Source organism: Apis mellifera, linkage group LG11, assembly GCF_003254395.2.
Source record: "Apis mellifera strain DH4 linkage group LG11, Amel_HAv3.1, whole genome shotgun sequence".
Classification (NCBI taxonomy): Eukaryota; Metazoa; Arthropoda; class Insecta; order Hymenoptera; family Apidae; genus Apis; species Apis mellifera.
Genome location: NC_037648.1, coordinates 13,686,460 through 13,709,639, shown reverse-complemented (window position 1 = coordinate 13,709,639; position 23,180 = coordinate 13,686,460). Strand labels below are relative to the sequence as shown.

At 41.2% G+C, this 23,180-nt stretch overlaps 1 protein-coding gene and 1 long non-coding RNA gene across 4 annotated transcripts in view; one reads left to right on the top strand and one right to left on the bottom strand.

The window, feature by feature from the left end:
• LOC107965194 overlaps positions 1–17,229 on the bottom strand; it is a 114,243-nt gene extending 97,014 nt beyond the window's left edge. For both annotated transcript variants that reach the window (XR_003305671.1, XR_003305670.1), the window contains exon 1: positions 11,806–17,229. This is a non-coding gene — a long non-coding RNA (uncharacterized LOC107965194). The remainder of the gene's footprint in view (positions 1–11,805) is intronic.
• Positions 1,329–23,030, top strand: LOC410253 (ataxin-2 homolog). Of its 2 annotated transcripts, XM_003250814.4 has the most exons (3): positions 1,329–2,209; positions 17,299–17,678; positions 17,739–23,030. In XM_003250814.4, the coding sequence occupies exons 2-3, from the start codon at positions 17,319–17,321 to the stop codon at positions 18,684–18,686; spliced, it is 1,308 nt and encodes a 435-aa protein (XP_003250862.1). In that variant the 5' UTR covers positions 1,329–2,209; positions 17,299–17,318; the 3' UTR covers positions 18,687–23,030. The 2 variants fall into 2 exon arrangements, with proteins under 2 accessions (XP_003250862.1, XP_006566549.1); XM_006566486.3 differs by having other exon boundaries at positions 1,331–2,209; positions 17,299–23,030.
• The last annotated feature ends 150 nt before the right edge of the window (positions 23,031–23,180 follow it).

The window sequence follows — 23,180 nt, the reverse complement described above, 5'->3', positions numbered from 1 at the left end:
TTATTTTTATCGGCATCGTCGATTCAACGGAGAAGAAGAAGAAGAAAAAAAAACCCGCGAAACTGCAACAACAGCCAACATATATCGAGGCAATGCACGTCCCGAGTTCTCGTCCTTGAAATTCCAAATTCGCCCGCCATAAGCACGATCATTATGCATATAAGCGATCTATGCAAATAGAAGTGTCGAATCGCTGCAGAAAGGCGACACGATCGATGTACACCGTGATTTATTACAGCGCGCATATATACCATTTTCGATAGCGAAGCATCGAAAGTTCGACGACGCCTATATTGGAAATTATTATATTCGAAGCGAGATTATACACGACGAATTAATCGCCGAAATCGCTTCTTTGAAATCGAAAGAGAAGAGGCGCGCTTTGTCTTCTCTACGGAATTATATTGTATTCCGTTTCGCTTAAATTCCGAGAGAAACGAGGTTTGGAATCGTTGATTACGTTGCAACGCAAATTTCCGTATCGATCCTGCGTCAGAAGGCACGAAGATTCGTTCAACCGGCGAGGCCGGGTGAGAACAAGCTTACATAAAAAGTGAAGGTGACCGGCGGTGATTCATGGGGGCTGATGCCCTCGTTGTCTGGCATTCGGTTTATAGAGGACGGAGGTGGAGCAAGAGGTGGAGGGTCCTTGCAACAGACTCGTCCAAGTGGCGCTCGCTCCACTCGGCCCGGTCTACAACTCTTTGTTTTTCGTTGGCCGAAACTACGCTTTGTTTATCTCCTATCTCGTAATTCTATTGAAATAAACATTTTCTTCCCTAACGTCGTAAAAACCAAAGACTGTTTTTTGAACGAAGCGGAAAGAATCGATCAGAGGAAGGAAAAAACGGAAAAATATTTATTCTATAATCTGTAAAACTGTTTTAGGAATTTATTCGAACGGTACAAAAATTACAAGATAAATAGAGGAATTGGGGGGGAGGGGAAAGAAAGAAAAAGGAGTACGAGTATTACGAGATTTCGAACGACGCATCGCGGGCGAAGCGCACAACGTCGTCGCGCGACGCAATCTAATCGCGAGTACGGCAAAGCGTTGCGTGGTGTTGGGGCCGACGCGGCCGAAAGATCTGACGCGATGCACCTACTACTAAAGTATCGAGTGGGGATGACTCGACGTGGAGGGGATTAGTCGGCACTCTGACGCAGAACGCAGAACGCTGGCACTGTGTGCGGACTGGTCGAGTGGTGGGGAGTGCACATAAACCGAGCATAAACCAGGCATAAACTTCCCCCGGCGGGTGGACCTGTTCTTCCCCCCCCCCTCCTCCCCACACTAAAAACCTCGTCACTACCACGATCGAAGCGCACCGCCGGCAGACACGATCACGTACACACCGACACACGTGACCGCGTCAGCCTTCTCGCATCAAACTCGAAGCCAGACGACATTGGGGCCAAGACGGCAGTAGTCTCACGCAGCGTGCAGTCAGTTTGCAGACCGACACCGTAGCGATCGGACGTGTGTTTCTGCGCGAAAGATACATCGTTACATCTTGACTCGAGTAATCGGGCGATCAGCAAGGGGCTGACACAGACCAGTAACACGCATCTACCTGTCATCTGCTCCGGACAATAGTTCAAGTTCATCGTGTTTCTCCACCGAGGAAGAACGAGTCCGATGGATTCGCGTATTTGATCTACGCAAATTTCTACGATTTCACGCGAAAACGCAGTCAGTGCTATCGTTAGTTTTTCGACGTGTGCCTTTTTTCCCTACTCTTTCCATCGGACAAAGAGAGAAAGAGATCATACAATTTCACGGAGAAACGGATACTGTTTTTTGCCGCACGTTACGAAGATACTCTGTTTTTCTTCGTACTTTTTTCTTTTTTTTTTTGGTATTATAATATTTACCGTTTAGTGTGACATAAATAACACGATACGATACCGTCACTCTTGAGGGATTCGCTTGGATTTACCCGTGGAAGAGGGAGAACGGTTTCAATCGCGAGCCGCGATAACAGGCGTTATTATGACGGTGACTCTCGTTACATTGGTTCGACGAACGGGATACTCCACGCTGAGCCAGTGACTATCTCCGTGTCTCGCGGATAAACTATACGTACTATTCAATCGTTTGCTAATCGACGAGTGCAACGCACCGTCCGCTTTCATCAAGTTCGACGGGGAAAAGTAGTGGATCGCTGTTCCATCGTTCGATCGTGTTCGACAGAATCTTTCAAAATTGGTGAGTAATCCAAAAATAAATTATTTCGTCGACTTTTTTCCGCTACGAAATTATTTATTTCCGTCCTCCTCCTCCTCCTCCTCCTCCGTTTCGATCGAGAACGATTCTTGAAGAGAACATTGGATGCGCACGGATCAAGATTGTCGCGATCAATCGCAATCAAACGGAGACCGTTGTTTTTCTTCTTTAAGCGGAAATACTCGTGATTACGAGTGAAACGGCCTTGTAATAATTTGTAGAATAGAACGTTATCTACTGGCAACTTGTCACGCGCCAGGACTTTGAACTAAAACTCATTGGAATTAACTATCGCGGGTACGTGCTTCGATCGAGACGAGTCCAATTTCTCGTTTCGAGAAGCTATATTATCCTTCGAATCATACCATACCACGATATTATTAACGATGAATCCTCGTGTAATTCGTGTTAAACGAGAAGTGAACTCGCGATATTTTTAAATACGGCAATTGAAGCGACAAAATGTGCGTGTTCGTTAAATCGATCACGGATCATCATTATCGATTTCAACCGGCGATATTTACGAAACGACCCTGAATGCTCGGAGACTCTGACCTTCAAGAACGATTCGGTTGACGCAACGTCTGACTGCAATTCGCGGGCACAATAAACTCGTACATTCATTGTTTTCATTCCAATCTATTTGGCGTATCTTATCTCGTTATCGACGAGATTGTATCACAAGCTCGTTTCTCGGACATCAATCTTCACTTTATAATAAAAATAAAAAAAAAAATGTAATGTACGATTGTCTTTCTTTTTTTTTGCGAGATTAAAGACGAGAAGGCACACGATGAAAAATTATTTTACGATCGTATTGGGACGGGTTGAAACGTTCGACGAGTTGAAGCGTGGAAAGGCTGCGCTTACGAAAGTCTCGTGCAACGCGTGAGCAACGCGGCAGCGGTCGTTGCGTCATTCGTGACGAAGAGAAGAGGACTCTGATCCTTATCTCGACTTATACCGCAAAGAATGCAACCGGACGATGATTCGTTTCCCAAACGAATTTTCAACGGGACGAATTCCTCGTTAAACAAACATATTCTTCGAGACTTTTCGTATTACGTGTCATTTTCACTCGGTGAGCGATTAATATATATACATATATATATGATTTTTATAAAATGAAAATGGCTACGATTATAACCGTCGTTTCGCACGTGGATTATTGGCATCGTTTCGAGGATCGCTCGATCGATCGTGATCCTCGCTTGAAACGGGAACTACTCGTCCATCCCCCCTCCCCTTCTCGTTCGTGTTTTGCGCTCTGTATACTACTACCCCCTCCCTCTCCCTCTCCTCGATCGATCCCACTACTCTTCTCTTGCCACGCCGCCGCCTCCGCCACCAGCCTTCTCTCTATCGTTGCCGAAGTGGGCCACGGCCTAATTTGCAGAACTCTCAACCTCGTCGTAGCGTAAAACGTATGTGCAATAAGCTTCACGGACTTACTCGGAGCGAAGGGCACGCACGTGTACAAGATATAGCAGGCTTCTGCTCGGTCGAACGTCGAACGTCGTTTCAAAGGCGGTCACGAAAGGGACGAAAAGCGGGAACGGTGGGAACGGAGGAGTAACGGATATTCGGTTTAATTCGGTTCAGTTTTTTTTACGAGTCGTTGTCGAGTTTAATGGCTTCCTTGAAATTATCGTTAAATCAAGTTTCATTATTGCGAAAAATGATCGTGTATATTATTCGGTAAATTTGCACCGTTATCGATGAATATCGATAATGCAGGTTAACAATGTTATCAATGGAAATATCGATACGAACGAGTATTAACCTAAAATAGAAATATTGCGAAATACGTTTATAACGATATGTTTTCAAGCAACGTGCAAATGTTTGAAAACTCGTATCGGAGTCAAAGTCGCTGCAATTTTTTTCTTTTTTTTTCCTTTCTTTTGATCAACGATCGAACGTTACATTTACGAGATATCGAAATATTGCAGCACTCGGAAACTGTACAACCGTTACACTTTGTTACAAATACTTATCGCGTTATCGAAAAACGGTATCAAGTATTATCGAGTAATTTATATATTAACAATTTTTATCTATCTCCTCGCTTAAGCCTCACTGAAATCCATTTATCGTGAATCATTTATCGTTAACATGACGCAATCTGGATAAAATCTGGAGGTCATTATCACCTCTCCCCTTCTCCTCGCGAAATTTCCAAAGTTATAATTATATTTTTCCCGAATCGATATCATCGATTACATATCTGTCGAGGAATTAACACGCCTTGCGCCCGTTATCTCGATACATATCCCGGCCGATCTGGATCGTTGTCGCGGTGTCGCATCAATGTGATTACCGGTTATCTATCCGGTTCGCGGAAATGCATGACACGGATATTATATTATTCGCGTGGATGGATGCGCGCGAGCGCGGTTACAAGGGTATATGCATATAGCTACGAATCGCCGCGTACGCGTAGCATTCCCGATACGATTTCTTAGACTAGTTGTGCACCGCGTACGTGCACCTATACGTTCTCCGCGCGCGCGCGCTCGTACGTGTCTCGGGTATTGCGGATTGTGCATTGCGTCATCGGTCGTTCATCGATTATACCGAGTTGGAAGAAAATTTTCATAACGCGATATCTCGCCTCTGAATTTTTTATACGGATCGCAGGTAACGGCAATTATTTTTATACATTTTTATACATGTTAAATCTCCTCGAATTTACGAAAGTGTGATGACACCGATCTTTCGATTGAAACGGAAGAAAAAAAAATAAAAAAATAAAAAAATTGAGAGCAATAATTGTTTGTCGAATAAATATTTAAGATCGATTGTGATTACCGATTTTTCGATTAAAACGGAAGAAAAAAAAATAAAAATAAAAAAATTCAGAGATCAAAATTGAGAGCAATAATTGTCGAATAAATATTTAAGATCGATTGTGATTACCGATTTTTCGATTAAAACGGAAAATAAAAAAATAAAAAAATTCAAGATCGAGAGCAATAATTATATTTATCGAATAAATATTAATTATTAAATATTAAGATCGATTGTGATCGTTCACCGATTTTTCGATTAAAACGGAAGAGAAAAAAATAAAAAAAAATTCTAGATTTAATTAAGATTGAGAGCAATAATTATTTATCGAATAAATATTAATTATTAAATATTAAGATCGATTGTGATCGTTCACCGATTTTTCGATTAAAACGAAGAGAAAAAAATAAAAATAAAAAAATAAAAAATTCGAGATTAAAATTGCGAGCAATAATTGTTTGTCGAATAAATATTTAAGATTGTGATCACCGATTTTTCGATTAAAACGGAAAAGAAAAAAATAAAAATAAAAAAAAATTCTAGATCGATTTAATTAAGATTGAGAGCAATAATTATTTATCGAATAAATATTAATTATTAAATATTAAGATCGATTGTGATCGTTCACCGATTTTTCGATTAAAATGGAAGAGAAAAAAAAATAAAAATAAAAAAATAAAAAAATTCGAGATCGAGAGCAATAATTGTTTATCGAATAAATATTTAAGATCGATTCCGATTTTTCGATTAAAACGGAAGAGAAAAAAATAAAAATAAAAAAATAAAAAAATTCAAGATCAAAAAATTTGAGAGCAATAATTGTTTGTCGAATTTAAGATCGATTGTGATCGTTCATCGATCTTTCGATTAAAACGAAAAATAAAAAAATAAAAAAATTCGAGATCGAGAGCAATAATTATTTATCGAATAAATATTTAAGATCGATTGTGATTCACCGATTTTTCGATTAAAACGAAAAATAAAAAAATAAAAAAATTCGAGATCGAGAGCAATAATTGTTTATCGAATAAATATTTAAGATCGATTCCGATTTTTCGATTAAAACGGAAGAGAAAAAAATAAAAAAATTCGAGACCGAGAGTAATAATTGTTCATCGAATAAATATTTACGATTAATATTAAGATATTAAGAGAAAAAAATAGAAATAAAAAATTAAAAAAAAAATTCGAAATCGACTTAAGATTAATATTAAGATATTAAGAGAAAAAAATAGAAATAAAAAAATAAAAAAAAAATTCGAAATCGACTTAAGATTAATATTAAGATATTAAGAGAAAAAAATAGAAATAAAAAAATTCGAGATCGACTTAATTAAGATCGAGAGCAACAATTGTTTGTCGAATAAATATTTAAGATCGATTGTGATCGTTCACCGATCGCGATTTATCAATCATATTAGGAAATATCAGGCTCCGTTGTTCCCGATGACCTTTTCGCGTTTCTATTATGCAACGAAGGTGAATGGTCTAGCATAACACAGCGTGCACGTGTAGGAGTCACGTGGCGGGAGAGCAGCCATAGAAGAGCGAATAAAAGGAGAGAGGGAGAGAGAGAGAGAGAGGGAGAGAGAGAGAGAGAGAGAGAGAGAGAGAGAGAGAGAGAGAAAGCGCGCTAGGCTAGACCCTAGACGCGCGCGAATTGCGCGAGCATTTCTATGCTGTGCACCGCCGCGGCAGTTGCATCACGCACCGCGTGTTATTTCTTAAGCCGGCTGCGCATTGTTTATCAGTCGAAACGCCCACTCCGGCCGGTCCGCTATCGCGCCAAGTTTCCCGTCGAGATTGATCGGGAAGCGCCCGATGTAACCGGCCGATCGAAAGAAATTCACGACGCGCGTATGTCGTCGTCGTCGGCGTCGTCGTCGTTTACTCGTCATTGGTATCCGTTCCACGTGTTCGTTACGTAATACGTATTCGCAAACACGTTAGCTGAGGTCACGTGTCGCGAGACGAGAAACGCGATCGACGCGATCACGCCGATAGCTCACGTGGAACGCGTGGAAATTCAGATAAACGGGAAATTAATACCGATGACTCGTAATTATTCGCCGTGGTTTCGTTATTCGTCGCGCGTTCCCTCGCACATCTCTCTTTCCCATGGTGTTATTTTTACCGCCGATATATTTTTACCAACGACGATTTCATTATTGTTTGCACGTCTCGAGATAACGAACGAAATACTACTATCATCGCGCGTGCTTCTAAATGGGCCACGAATTATCGCGGACGAAAATAGTCGAATGGTGGCAGTCAAGGTTGTGCCGGCGTATCGCGTTGAAAGAACGGGCGTGTAATAGAATGATACGATTTGAATTGATTGTAAGAAAGGGAGAGAGAGAGAGAGAGAGAAAAGAAACAAGGTAAAGATGGACGACATTTCGTATTAAATTCCGAATAAATAATAAGCGATAAATAATCGATCTCGCTCGCTCGATTTATAAACACGAGTTTTCTCGATATTGCGATTCTATTCGGAAATAAATGAACCGGCTTATTGAATCGATCAACGCTCCAACTTTCGGTTCATTGCTCGTTTATCTGCCTATTGTATAATTTCCCAGACTTCTGTTACGTCACTTCTGTTCCTTACACTCTACTATCCATCCCAAGATTTCAAGATCATTTCATCGTCAATCGCACGTATATTTTTGCCCTCAATGACCATACACGCGTGAGCAGACCGTAACCGTTTCGTTTAACTGTATATAAACGAAGTGCTCCAAAATCGAACAGGATGCGCGAAGTAACATTGCTCACCGAGGCGTGAACAATGGGAGGCGAGAAGTCGAGGTAGCAAAAAAAAAAAAAAAAAAACGGAGGAAAAAAAGTGTAGAGAAGGAAGGAGAAGAAGAAGAAGAAGAAGGATGTCGTCGCGTGTTCTGCCTTTTTGTTTTTTTCGGTTGGCGATCGCGTTATCGCGGGCCAATTGCATAATGAGCGGGAAACGAAATCGGAGACCGGTTCGAAATGCCTGTGTCGGTCCGATAACGGTATCAGCGGTCGGCTGTTACGTGAGCGCTGACCGCAATCGTAACACGCACGGCCGAGCCGTATCGAGTGGCTGGCATTGTGCACGTGCCTTTATGTACTGTACTTAAAGTTCGACGTACTCCGAGAACTATTTCAGGCCCGCGCCGCGTTTCTATCCCCGCATTTTTGGAACGCTCGCTCTCCTCTCTATCGTCCCCTTCTCGTTTAAATACCGCCTGCCTCTAACCGCTAAAAATGTCTCGCGAAAAAAAAGAAAGAAAGAGAAAAAAAAAAAACGAAATACTTGCAATCCAACTGCGATAATGCCAACGCTTTATCTTATCCGACGTTTCTCGACTCGATCGGTCAAGATATATATATATATACCGATCGTCGGTATATATCCTAAAATTGACCCTTCGGTACGCTGCAAGATCAACCGAAAATGGTGACAGATTCTCGACCGATGAGCGTGCGGCGAGTGAATGAAGGGATTTTGAAACACGCCCACGAACGTATAACATTACGTAACGCGTTCTAATCTATCCGACAAACGTGTAAATCCGACCGGCTCGAGAAATTTCTCCGGAAGAAATCGGTCGATAACGTAGTTCGAACGCGAGGAATTTGGTAACTCGCGTGTCCAGTTTCAGGGTAATGGGACGGATGTAACGGTCGTGTCCTTAAGACGTCGATAAGAGAGAGTGGGAGGGGAAATAGGTGGCTAGAAGATATGTCTATGTCGGACGAGGAAAGAGCTAGAAAGCGAAGGAAGGTGCGGATGGGTGGAAGGGGGGGAGTTATATAGCGTTCGGTGTATAATGCGCACCGTCACCACTGTTACGGAGAAACAGCGCGCTTTTGTCGTTACATAACCGTGCGTCACGCGGCCGAGTTGAGACAATTTGGAGCAAACAGAAGAAAAGAACGCGAACAATGCGCGCCTCGAAGTACGGCAAAGGGCGATAACGCACGTTTAACCCTGCTACGTATTCCTATTGTATTTCATCCAATCGTGTGTTTCTCTATCGTTAACAGTCTCGTATATTCGAAGGAAAATAACGATAAGATCGTTATTATGTAATGATTTCTTCACTTTTGTTTTTTACGATAGTTTTTCTATTTGTTGAGCAAGGTCACAAATATAATAATAATATTAATTTCTTTTTCTGTCACTTATCTCACGTTACTATATATATATATATACATAATCTCGACGAGATTAATTTAAACTTTGATGAAATTTTTCTTGAGAAAAATCAAATAAACATAAAAACAATAGAATTTTGAAATACAATTTCTAAACTTTTAAATATATATATATATATATATATTCTCAATTATAACGCGTATATTTGCATTGATCTCCAGTTAGATCAGGCGTGCAACGGATTCGGCGAAAGATTAACCGTGAAATAAATTTCCTCGAAGACCGGGGACCGCTGTATCCGTCTGTTCGTTGCGGTTGCATGCCGTATTCGCCGAAAAGCTGGCGTCAGAAGAAAAACAAACGCCCGGTTGGCATTCGTCCCCCGAATTTCGAACCACGAGATTATTATTATTATTATTATTATCAAGATTTTTCCATTCTTAATCTCGTCGAGGATTAAAGGAAACTGGAACTTGGAATTTCCTCGTGCTGATTCACGGGGAAAAATGGATAGGACACGCCGCGTAAATTTGTTCGAGTTTCGCGCATGCGCGTTACGTTGCGCAATCGTTCGTGACGATTCGAAACGTGCACGCGTGACAACGAGACCCGTGTTCCTGATCGATGCATAATCTTTTTCGCTACCTTTACTATCACATATATGTTCGTTCGTGCGAGATCGCGTTCGATTCGAAAGGATAAATCTCGAATTTCATGAAAAACAAAATTGCAAAAGCGCATTAATGGCTAATTGATAAACGGCTCGTCATCTTATTTTCCCAATGACACTTTTTTCCCTCCCCCCTCTCTCTCCTATTTATAACGTTATCAGGGGGTCAGCTAATACCGCGTGGAACTTGATAATGGTCTCTCAATGATAATCTCAATGCTTTTGCTTAATACGACACGCTGTCTTCAGTGTCTAATGTGTAGCTATCGATTAAAAATAAAATATCCGCGAATCAAGATAAGAAGAAGAAGAAAAAAAAAGAAGAAGAAAAAAAAAAACAGGAAATTATATATATGCAATTGCGTCGTGCGATCATTCATCGTGGCCGTTTTTAATCGAGTCATCGCGCATTATTAATAATATCGCGGGAAACGGCGTGTTTCGTCGAATTGAATTTCAACGACATTCAATTATTAATCCGTATATAAAAATCTTGAATCCGTAATAAAGATCGTTTTAATTAATTCTCTCGTAGAGAGAGAGAAAAAAAAAAGAGAGGAAAAAAAAGAGAGAGAAAAAATGTCCGTATCGTTTATATGCGTTTGCATATGCATATTCGTTGTTTACGTATAGCGTTGTCATTTAAATTGCATCATTAACTTCTGGGGTAGTGTCACGTTGCGCAACCGAGCGACACGAGTAGGCCGGTGCACGTGACACTCGAGAATCGATCTAATTGCGATTTATAATTCAAGAATTGAGCCGCGAATTCAGCGTGTTATTTTCGCTGTAAGAGAGACACACATAAGAGCGAGTAACGCGTGTGTCCATCTATGCTTTTTAAACGGAAACGTGATTCTTGCGATACGCGCAACACGTGTGCGTCGTTTACGTCACGTGGTTTGTTTCTTGCGCCGTTGCAGTCCGTCCACGCATGCGCGAATCGATCCCTCATTTATCGGTCGCGATCACTTGAATCGCGACAGTCGATCGCGTGTATCGAGTTCTCCTTTAAATACGAAACACGAAACCGAAAAGTTTATAAGTCGTAATACAAATACAGATAGATAGATTATTGACACTTCGAGGAAAGGAAAAACAAGAAAATTTTCTTCTCGAGCGCATTGAAAAAAACTGCTGGGAATTCCTGGGCAGTGAAATAAAAGTATATATCCTGTACCGCGCCGTTTCGTCGCAGTTTACGGATATATCGCGGCAATGTTATTATGTTTCATGGAAGCGCGATGGCCGAAATGTGAATTCGAGAATAGGAAGGAATAGTAATATAACGTTTAACGCAACTCACGCTCCGGTCGGATCAATTCCAACGCTTGCCCAATACTACGTAATTATTCCATGTGTGCGTGACGCGCGCCAAAGGTTTGCTATTATTATCTCCATGGAGAAATATTGACCCCACAGAGAACGAAAACCGCACAACACACACGCGTACCGTTTATCGATACGATCTTCCCGTTATAGGACAGTTTGCACAATCGAATACTAGTTTCGCTACGTTCTCGCGTTTATAATTATCATTTTCCCACCGAGACGTGGAAATTTCTGCATTTTTATCGATCGTTCGAGGAAAATTATGCACAATTGTTAAACGTTGCAAAATTCTATCCTAATTGCGATTCCACAGCCATTCGATAATTTCGCGTTCGGAATACCGGCCTCTGCTGCGTCTATTATTCTCTAACGAATCGTTCGCCAGCATTTACGAGGGGCCATAAAGTTTTAGGTCGGGCAGCGTGTGTTCGTTGCTCTCGATAAATTTTCCAGTTTCGCGAGAAGGGGGCGACAACCTCGTCCCTCCGTGTTATACGTTCCTGGTATATGCGCGAACGTGCGTGCGCGTTTCACCGTGTTTCCATATACACGGCCGCGTCGCGCGCAACCACGAGCTCTTAGGGCTCCCGTTAGTGCACGCTAATATACACATAAAGAAACATGTAATGGCTAAATATGACTCACCGAGAATGTGTCGTGTACCCGAGTCGAGTGATTCGGTTCCTCGAAAGTATGTACTACGGATAGGATGGTCGATTACCGATGATCAGAAGTGTAATTTTCCCCTCCTCCTCTTCTTTGTCTCTGCAATGAAATTATAGTCGATGGAGGTTAGGTTAGGTTAGAAAGGAACTTTTGTTACTTGGAAATCGTCACGCGGCGGAATTGGACGAAATTAAAAGAATCAAGCGGAAGTGCATGTGGGCCCGATTTCAAAACACGGTAACATGTTTCGTGGACTCGTGTTACGTGGATGGAAAATTCGATGATTCAATTGGAGAGGTTATTTGTAATCGTTTCGGGATATATACGCGGCATATACCCGATAGAATAAAATACGTGGGTTGGCGTGCACCCTGTCTACGTGCATTTCGTCACGACAGAAATTTTATGTGGGCGATGTTTTCCACTCTGGCAAAAATCGTCGGATCGATAGAACTGGCTGCGACGATGTGAGTCACGCAAGCCCGTGTATACGTAACTTCGCGAGTGAAATTCCAGGTGATTGCTCAATTTCGAGCGGGGTTCGTGTCTTAACTATACACCTCTCGACATTGCAACGGAAATTAAGAACCCATTTTTACCCAACTCGATACTCTATCTTTTTGAATCGCCTTTATTACGTCCGTGTATTTTATCGTGCATTTTTTTTTTTAAATAATAAATTAAACCGCGCTCTTCACAAATTTCGAGAATTTTTTATTTTTTTTTATCAATATTTTAACTAACATTTATCGTTTGTAGCGTGTAATAAAAATTATATTTGCCAACAATCGGATGCAATTCGAGATTTAAGTCGTCAAAATTCATAGATCTAATTAATTCTCATCAATATCAAACTGTTTCGAAGATTCTTTGTTTATCGAGTCTCGTTATTCTTTGATAGAGAACACCTGTTATAGCGAGTCCAATATATGATATATAATATTATATATAATATATAATTCAACGATATATAACAATAAAAAAGAGCACGAATATGTAGGAAAAATTATAAGAATGGGAAATTTAAGTGAAACGAAATTGAACTATTGAATTTTTCCCATGCGAAAATGTAATACAATATTCCGTGACGCGGCTTGTACGTGATCGTCGTAAATATATCGAGGTCTCCAACGTTTCTTTTAAATTTTTATTACTGCCCTCTGGCGAAAAATGTGGAAAGATTATCTTCAAATACGAGAGGCGTAATTACCGACTCTGCATTATGAAACGTCGATATTGGTCGTGTTTCCCAGAAACAGTCGAGTGGAACAGTTTCTAACTAACCGTGACGCAGCCGATGCGAAGATAATTTAAGGTATAAGATATAATATAATCGATAGAGGGAAGGACAGGCAGGCAGCAGACTTGACAGATTGTAAAACTACAGCTGTGCGAGGTCATAGTGGCACGTTTCTCGGCCAGAAGTACGTGATTAGAAGAGATTCACGTATATACGTCGGCATATTTACCCGGATGGTAAGGGGCTTCCGCGATATAAGCGGCTGACATTCACTTCTAACGAGCGCGTACAGCACGTGGATAGAAGAAACGCACGCGTACACGATGCAACGAGACCCTTACGTAACTCTGCCCGCGTGTTTCAACGGTTAATTCACAAGTTTGCCGTTTCGATTTCTCTCTTACTCTTTCTTACCAACGCGTTTCTTTCTCTCGCTCGCTCTCGATCGAGTTGCAAGTTCGATATCCTAATCTACTCGAATCGCATATTTTGTTTCTTATCGAAGTTAAATATATTAGCGTTAATAAGAATTCCTTGAAAGGTTAATTATTCGACAAACGTAAAATAAAAAAAAGTATGATGAGATTCACCTCTCGTAGAAGAAATTTGATAGAAGAGTAGTACGAGGGAAAGTATATGTTTATTCCTTCTTCACACGATAAATACACATATTATAAATTTCACTCGCATGCACTTCTCGTATACGTAATCTAAACGACAGAAGCGAATATTTGGATGCAAAACGGTAATTTCTCAAATTTTTTATCAAAGCGTCACTATGCAAAGGTACCCGTTAGAAATTCCGCCATGACACTCCTTCGATTATCGAAATTTTACTCGATCGCGATTCTTTAATTATCGATTATCGAAGAGATGCGCGCGTCGCTCTGCAGCGTGACGTCATAAGCAACTTTAAACAAATCGTTCGTTTCTTTCGAAATTAAATTATTTCGATAATTAAGAAATTAAACCGATATATAATTATTAATAAAAATCCGTTAGAAAATTAATTATGAGAAAAGAGTTAAAAAAAAACAACATGCGTAAATAATTCGTGAAAAATACGAGAAAACTTACTTGTTCATTTAGGTGTCTTTGATGGAAGACAATACCAGGGAAAGTATATGCTTCCTCACACAATAAACGCATATTATTAATTAAATTTCATTCTCACGCACTTCTCTTACGCGTAATATAAACGACACGAACGGATATTTAGACGCAGAACGGTTGTTTTTCAAATTTTTTTATCAAACGTCACTATGCTGTGGCACCCGTTAGAAATTCCACCATGACACTCGTTCGATTATCGAAATTTCGCGATCTTTTAATTTCGATTATCGAAAAGAATGCGCGCGCAAGTCGTGACGTCACGAGCATAATATTTCATATCATTTATTTCTTACGAAAATAGATTACTTCGTTAATTTCACTTACAAAGTATTGTCAATGTAAAGCATGATTCACGAAGGAAATTAAATTTATTTAAATTCTTTTCATATATTGATCGACATTGATAATGCATAGCATAAAGAATCGTTCGAAAAAGGAAATTACATTGCATTTCCGTTAATCAGCACGTATGTGCGTAAAAAATCCAAACAATCGTATTTGTATTATAAATGCCGAAGCTTGAATAAATAAATATTTTTACGTTGTAATCCATAAACGGATAGTGTCATTAGAGCACGTGGCACGTTTTGCAGGGACACACGTGCTTTCTTACATAACTATCACTTGGATTATACTCGCACGTTTTCTAACGATAAAGTCAACATGAAAACATTCGAGCATTTTAACAAGCACACGTGAACAACAAATTATTTCTAACTGCTTAGAAGTTAGTATGTGTTGCGATAAATAATACGATAGAATACAAAAAAATCGATAATTCAATGAAATATTATTATTTTATTTCCTAGGTCGTGGATTATCGTGGCTTTATTTTCCCTCCCGAGAAATTACTAAAAAAAAATTACTAAATCATAGTATTATTACCCCAGACGTTTATCGCGGCTAATTAACACATTACGAGAATCCGTCGCGTAATATTTGATCACACGACCACCGATCGCGCTCTGTATCTTATGTAATTGTGCCCTGGCAAAAGTTCACGCATATGTCATCGTTACATCGCAAACGTTTTAAATTTTAATATTGCAAACGTTAAACGCGACCACCATTTTCACTCGTCAACGACTCTAAACGAGACTGGTCAACTTTTTGCTCACCGCTCGAGTCAAATACAATACGCATATAAGAAACGATTAAAAATGACTTGTATGTCCTTCGCGTAATAATCTTTAAATTTAAGAAAAATTCGTTTAAGAATACGCATTTTCATAAATACAATCGCGTTTGTTACGTGTAACAATTCGTTTGACTCGGTTCGAATTATCGCCGGTGTAAGGAAAAAAAAGCGCCAAAATTTCGAACGACGAATTATTCCGCAATTGATATCGACGGTAAATTTTTATTCCCCGTCGAGTGGCGCTGGGTTCGCTGACACTCCCGACCTTGGGGAATAGCCCGACCTTACCCAAGGCTATTTTGCGACTTGTACCCGGACCGGTATTGTTGGCAGTACAGGCACGTCCCTCGATCTCTCGGAATTCTTCACCTTTGCCTTTCGTCTACCGAGCCACTCTCTCTCTCTCTCTCTCTCTCTCGTATAACGGTCACGAAAAATTTTACGGGAGGAGATACTCGTATACTTGTTGTTGAGCATGAGCGTCATCTACCACGTTGCCACGCCTACGCGTATTCAACGAAACGATCGTCCTCGAGGGGCCGAAATATGCGGCGTATCTTCGCCACGTTGCCGGCACAGGGGATCGGTTGTATAAACGATTTAACGCGCTCACCGTGCAAACACGGCGTTAAGGCAATGATCTTAGGTGGCGTGCATTACGCGAATACAAATGGCCTCTTGATGTATACACAGTGTGCGCACCTTGAACGTACACTTAACGGCGCGTGACTATACTACTTACTTGGCAACCGTCCTCGGTGATTTTTTTTCTCTTCTTTTTCCTTTCTTTTTTTTTTTTATTAATATTTGCTCTCGTAGATAAGATAAATGTAAAGAAAAAAAAAACGAGTAAACAACACGTTATTTATCGTATCGTGTCTATTATTTTATTTCACGTCACGGATCTTTTCATTCCACAAAAGTATTCATCGGTAGAAACAGATTAATTGGAACGGAGCGGAGAAATTCGTTCCGGGAAATATCGTCGATTATCATCGAAGAGTTATTCGAAGTCGCGTTAGCTGTTCCGACGATCAGTTTTCATAAATCGCGCGTCATCGGATTAGCAAGGATGGTTTGATTACACTTCGGATCGTTGTTATAGTTTATTACGCGGTGTGTCATAAGGAAGGAATGAATTACATTGAATCACGTCGTCGTCGTCGTCGTCGTCGTCGTCGCGAATCGCGGTCGATCGAATTGGAGTCCCTCCGGTTTCGAATAAGGAAAGTACTCGATCGTGTACACGCATCGATATATAATTTGAAACAGCCGCGCTCGTAATCGACACGTGCGTGTGTGCGTGCGTGTAGAAGAAAAAAATGACGACATATAGGAAGGAGGTAGAAATCTCCTCTCGCGAGATTGTTTTCCTTCTTCCGTATCGCGCGACCTTCTTTTCCACAATGGCCGCCGTCACTCGACAGACGTGTCGCGTGACGGACACTTTACCGTACAAGGATTACGTTTCGTACGTGGTTAGGATCGGAAACGCGGACGGTTTTGCGTCACTGCTACACTGCTTGGAATTGTTTCCATTGAAAGAAAGAAAAAAACTTGAGAAATTGTTCGTGTCGAAAATCGTGAATAAAATGGAACGAGTAATAATATAATAATACGGGAAGAATATTCGAGAGAGAGAGAGAGAGAGAGAGAGAGAGAGAGAGAGAAATGTGCAGAATCTCACGCTCGAGCGAATTATCGATCGCAGATTATACAGTCCCATCCCCCGATCTATTTGCGTCTTAGGTGACTAGCCATGTCATCGAGTCGGTTGGCACGACTAGCCGTTGGCACTACTCTCGTCACCGCCGTTAATAAACTCGTGTGTCGACTCGGGAATCGTTCTCTCCTCTTTGAAATCATCGCCGTAATATATACGATCCTTATTAATCCAAGAGTCGGAGAGTCGGTTAATATCGTACAGTATAGCGTATAGTACAGTCCGTTCCACTAATTCATTCCATTCTCGTTTTCGCAGATGTACTAAGAAGACAAATTATGGTGGCAGAAATTGTCGCCCGTCAGAGTGGATCGCCCATCAATGGTGAGACCGCGTGCCTGAACAGCAATATGCCGGCCACTCACACGATAGCGCACACGAGCCACGGCGGCCACGGTGGCCACGACGCCCACGGGCCCCTGCCGCCCCTCACCCACCCGGTCCATCATGGCGGGCCGCCGTTAACGTTGCAACAGCAGCAGCAACAGCAGCAGCACCAGCACCAGCCCCAACACCAACCGCCGCCGCCGCAACAGCAGCCCCCCCAGCAACACCATCACCACCATCAACCGCAACAACAGACGCAGCAACAGCAACAGCAGCAGCAACAGTCGCACCACCACCACGACGCCCAACAGGTGACACATCCAGAAAATTTCCCCCCGAACTTCGACATCAGAAAAGAGCTATTTTCCCAGCGCAAGCAACGGGAGTTCATCCCGGACAACAAGAAGGACGACAGCTACTGGGACCGCAGAAGGCGTAACAACGAGGCGGCCAAACGATCGCGAGAGAAGAGGCGTTTCAACGACATGGTGCTCGAGCAGCGCGTGATGGAGCTCAGCAAGGAGAATCACATTCTGAAGGCGCAGCTCGAGGCTATACGCGATAAATTCGGCATATGCGGCGAGTCCGTGATCAGCACCGAGCACGTGCTGGCGGCGTTGCCAACTGAGCCGCCGATAGGCGTGAAAAGGGCGAAGATACCGCCCTCTGCGGCCCTCCTCTACGCGAGAACGCCGAGCCCTGTCCACACGTCGGTCATACATCAGCCGGTAAGCGGCGCGAGATCGCCGAGATCGCCGGCGCAGTTGTACGTGGCCGAGACGCCCTCGTATCCTGAAACGGAGAGCTTCCAATACACTTACCCCCACCCGGCCATGCATCTGGACACGACGAGCGCCCTCAACCTGTCGCGCGGCCGACGCGCCCAGTCGCCGTTCGAGTTGTCGTCCGGGAGCGGGGACGAGGGGCCCCAATTGGTCGTGAGCTCGCAAAATCCGGCCGCCAACAACAGCCTACCTCACAAACTGAGGCACAAGTCGCGCATAGGCGACAAGGACGCGGCGAGCGCTCTGCTGGCCCTGCAGGGTATTAAACAGGAGCCGGGGCCGAGGGCGTCACCGCCGTGGGACAACGAGGGCTCGAGCGACGAACGCGACTCGGGCATCTCATTGGGCGCCGAGTGGACCGGCTCGACCGTTTCCACCGTACCCGAGAACGAGAGGGAGGTGAAGTCGAGGCTGGATCGTCTCGCCTCCGAGGTGGCGTCCCTGCAATCGATACTTCGCATCGGGAAACCGGCGGAGAGCAGTCTGGTCACGGGTCACTCGTTACCCCCGAACGCCGCCGTGAACGGGCCGTGAAACGAGCGGGCCTCGTCGTATCTTCTTCATTAGATTTCTCGGGCGAAGCAACGTTGCTCTTCGAGAGGAGCTACTTGTATCGCGACGATTTCTCGAACGCTCTTCGAGAATGGCGAGAGAGAGAGAGGGAGAGAGAGAGAGAGAGAGAGACTTCTCGATCGCACGCGCAAACGAACGTGACGATGACGATATTGATTGATAGATGGCAGTAGCAGTCGAGTGATCGTCGCTTGATTTATACGTCGGTTTTTCTTCATATATGCGTATAAAGGAATCGAAGCAGAGAGACGAAGAGGAACAAGTGTACATCTGTCGAACGATTACGATTACCAACTTTTTTGCAGTATTGGATCAACGTGTACTTGTTTTGGTAACCAATGGCGGCCAATTACGAATTACTGTTTCTTCTCTTGTTTCTAATAAGGACTAAGGAACTAAATACGATCGACGAGACGAATCGAGGATGCGTTTCTCTGTTTTTTTTTTTTTTCGGGTGCCCTGTTTGCCAAAATGGGACTCCCTCTTCTGTCCCACGGTATCGTAAGGATTAGATGATAAGAAAGATGCGATATCTGTAGGCTATAAGTAACTTATGTAAGTAAGACTTTCTTAGGATATTTTCGTTTAATTATTACTATTATTATTATTATCATTATTATTATCATTATTATTATTATTATTGTTATTATTATTATTATTATTATTATCATTGCTGTTCATTAGCGAGTTCATTTTACTTGATTGGAAAAATGGTGCGGCGACTAATCAGGCCGATAATTCTATTCGTGCACTTAGATTCGAAGCAACGATTCGAATAGCTCGAAGATTCGATATATTCAATTCGACGCGACGATTCTTTTGGGGCGGACGAGAAAACCGACCCTCGTCGATTCGAAGATCTTCGGACGACTCTTCGTTTTTTTAATTTATCCTCGTTGAATTAAAATTCTGATTATAATATATTGATATAAACGCGTCTCGTAATAAAATTTAAAAAAAAAGAAAAAAAGAACCAAAAAAAAAAAAAAAAAAAGAAAGACTTCGAAGATCTTCCGATTAACGAGTCCAAGGAGTTTCTCTTCGTTAAAAAAAAAAAAAAAAAAGAAAAAAAGAATGAATTTATTTTTCGATTAATAATTGGTCGCGCAACCGGCTATCTCACTACCGCCAGTTAATCCTTAAACGAGTTAACCTTTTCGTTTCTCTTACAAACGTTATCGAGCAAAGCAATAACATCTTTGTATTATCGTTCATGATCTCTTCTCTTTTCTAAAAAAAAATCGTTCAATGTTTTGCGCGGCGCAACATTGCCACGGATTCGTGGTAAAATCTACCGGGAAAGCTAGCTGTTTATTGACGTTCCAACGCGTGGCTTCGATCCCGGTTTATTTGCACGATCCGACGATTCTTCTCTGTCGTCCTCCTCCAAGTCCTCGAAAGCGCTACTTAATGTCTTCTCCTTGAAATTTCAACCTTGCCACACAAGTCGATCCACAAACAACGCGAATTCCCATCCCGATGTAATACGTCAATTACGCCTCGAAGACATCAATCAAAGAGCCTTTCCATTCATCAACCGCGTTACCTCGTCGATAAATCTTTTCTTTATTATATTTCTTCAAATCATCTTCTATCTCTTTCTCTTTTATTCTTTCTTTCTTTCTTTTTTAATTTCTTTTTATACATATTTGTTATTAAGCTATTAATGTGACCACGTGTATATATATATATATATATATATATATACGTATAAACGAGAAAATGTTTTGAATTTGTTCTTCGTTCGCTGGTGCTTCGTGCTATCGTCGAGAAACGAAGGATCGAGCGGAAGAAACGAGACGTTATTTCGTTTTTTTTTCTTTTTCATCGTCTATTCGGTTCTTTTTCTTTATTCGTTGAGACGGATGGACCGTTGTCCGGTACCACGTGGTATCTAAAGTATTAAGCGAGCCTATAGGTGTTATGTAATATATAGGGCACATAAGCAAGGAATATACATATATACATATAGGTATATGCATATACATATGATATATATATATATTTTTTTCAAATTAACGTATTTTTCGATATCGTGAAAATATAAGAGGAACAGTCTCTGTGTATGGTATGTGTGTGTGTACGTACGTACGTATGGGTGTGTGTATGCGCGAGTACGCATGCGTGTCTGTGCAACGCTTTTGTGTCATACATAAAGAAAGGGCATAACACGATTCTTTGTTTGATTTGATCGCACCGAAGAGATCGAAATCTGTTGGAAAGGAGAGAAAACCTGTAGGAGAGAGAGCGCGCGCTATAATCGAAGGGATTTCTCTTTTCGAAATTTCTAGAGGACGATCGGAAGGCGTCGATCGAACGCGTCATTGATTCGCTACGAAATTCGAGGATGAAAAACCAAAGCGATGGATCGCGTTGAAGAAAGATGGCGCTCGATTCGTCGTAACGTACGTATCTGTTAATATTTATTAAAGTTGAAGAAAGGTGGAGAATTTCGAAATGACACGTTCCGTTCGTGCCTCCCGTTCGTGCTTCAGTGTGATAAGCCACGAAACGTTAATCTAAAACCACTATATTTGTAAAACATACCTTTATTTATTATTAATCGTCTGCGCGGAGACACGTAAGAAATAGTATTTCGAGCAGAGAATAATATAAACATGATATAATAATATACAATATACGTATAGATCATCGTTGATGATCTCGATACATGTTTCTTTCGCTTATCGAAATACTATTTTTTTTCGTCGATCTGTCTATCATGGGAAACAATTGCGCCAATAAAGATAAGTATAATTTAGACGAATGAACGATACAGCATGTTATTATTACTGTTAAACGCGACGATCGCACTACTTTATGTGGCACTTATAATGTCGGAGCAATTATTATTATCACGGATCGGTGGCTCAAAATTACGATAGCTCGATCATTTTCGAAAAAACAAAAATCTCTGATCAAACGTGTTACAGGGATTTGCGGCGTAAGCGTGTTTCTTATTGATTTTTAAGACGCGTCACAAGACTGTAATAATCGTGATCGGTGTTATTCGACGGAAGGATCTCGTATCTGTGTTTATTCCGCATACTTTCTACGCATCTTATTTTCCTATTTTCCCTTTGTTTTCACTCGTTGTTTGTATCTTTTTTTACGTTACTTTCCTCGCGTGAATTTTTCTATATTTTATACGACACGTTTATATCATTATCTATTACCAATTTTCTACGAATTATCGCCGATAACGATGCTCGATGAATTAGTTTTTCCTTTTCATTTGCCGCCCCTCGAGTTACGCAGTTTTGCTCAGAGTGTGGAAACAGAGTCATTATAAAGATCACACGTCGAAGTAGTGGGACGAGTTGTGTACGATTTAATAAGTTTCTTTCGTCAACTGTCGGACAAACGTGCTTTTATTTATAATAATATTTCGATATAAATATAGTTTCTTTTCTTTCTCTCTTCCTTTCTTTGATTCGTTAAACAATGGAACCTGGTCTGGTTTCATACGACTCGATAGATCTGCACTGTTCCGCAGTTGATTTATTGTAACATACCACGAGTGCCTACAATAACAGCTGTATGTTCTCTCCCATAGTCCATGGGAGTAAAGTTTCGGATATTTTTTTTTTTTTCAACAGCTTGAGATTAAAAGCACACACAGTTTATCGAGAGAGAAAAGACGATGTTCGAAAAGGAGAGGAACCCGTATATATTTTGTAAATAATGAACGTGTTAACTCGTGATCGTGATCACGGAGAGAATGCCACAATGAACTATGCGTGTGTGATGATCGTCGCAACGTTCTCGCTCGCAAATTCCAAATAATCTTTTTATCTCACGATTACTTGCCCTACAGAAAGAAAAATGTTACCTTCGACCACGGCGAATCTATAAATCGATATTTGTACATAATACTGCACTTTTTTTTTTCTCTCTCTTTCTTTTGCCAAAAAAAAAAAAAAAAAAAAGAAAAAAAAAGAAACACGCTACTCGTGTGCCGATGAAACTATCATGGCAAATATCAAAGGCGTTAATAAATATCGGCCGGAGAAGGAATATTCTACAAATAGCATTTTTTTTGACATCTATCGTGTCTCTCCTCTTATATATTTGTACTCCTGAAATAGCTTCTTTGAGGACGTTTCAAATACAGTTCCTATACAGTATGGTAAAGCGACTTAGAGACTCGGTCGGCCGTTGTCCACGTTAAACATGATTCCAAGACAAATTTCGATCCTTCTTTCTCCGGCTGTACGGAGATATAAGTATTTAGATCTAAGGGACATATCCACAGCGTGTAGTGTACTTGTATATGAATAAATATTTTCAATGTTTTTGACAATACTTGGTTGCATTTTTTTTTTTTTTTTTTCGTTTCTCGTTATCCCAATCATTCTGAAATATTAATTTTAAAGATATAAGATATAATACACAATATAAAGAACAATATATTCGTATATCTAAGAAACCATATATTTCATAAACATAATAAAT

Coding starts and splice junctions, on each gene's coding strand:
- LOC410253 (XM_006566486.3), top strand. CDS start 17,319: ATGGTGGCAGAAATTGTCGCCCGTCAGAGTGGATCGCCCATCAATGGT.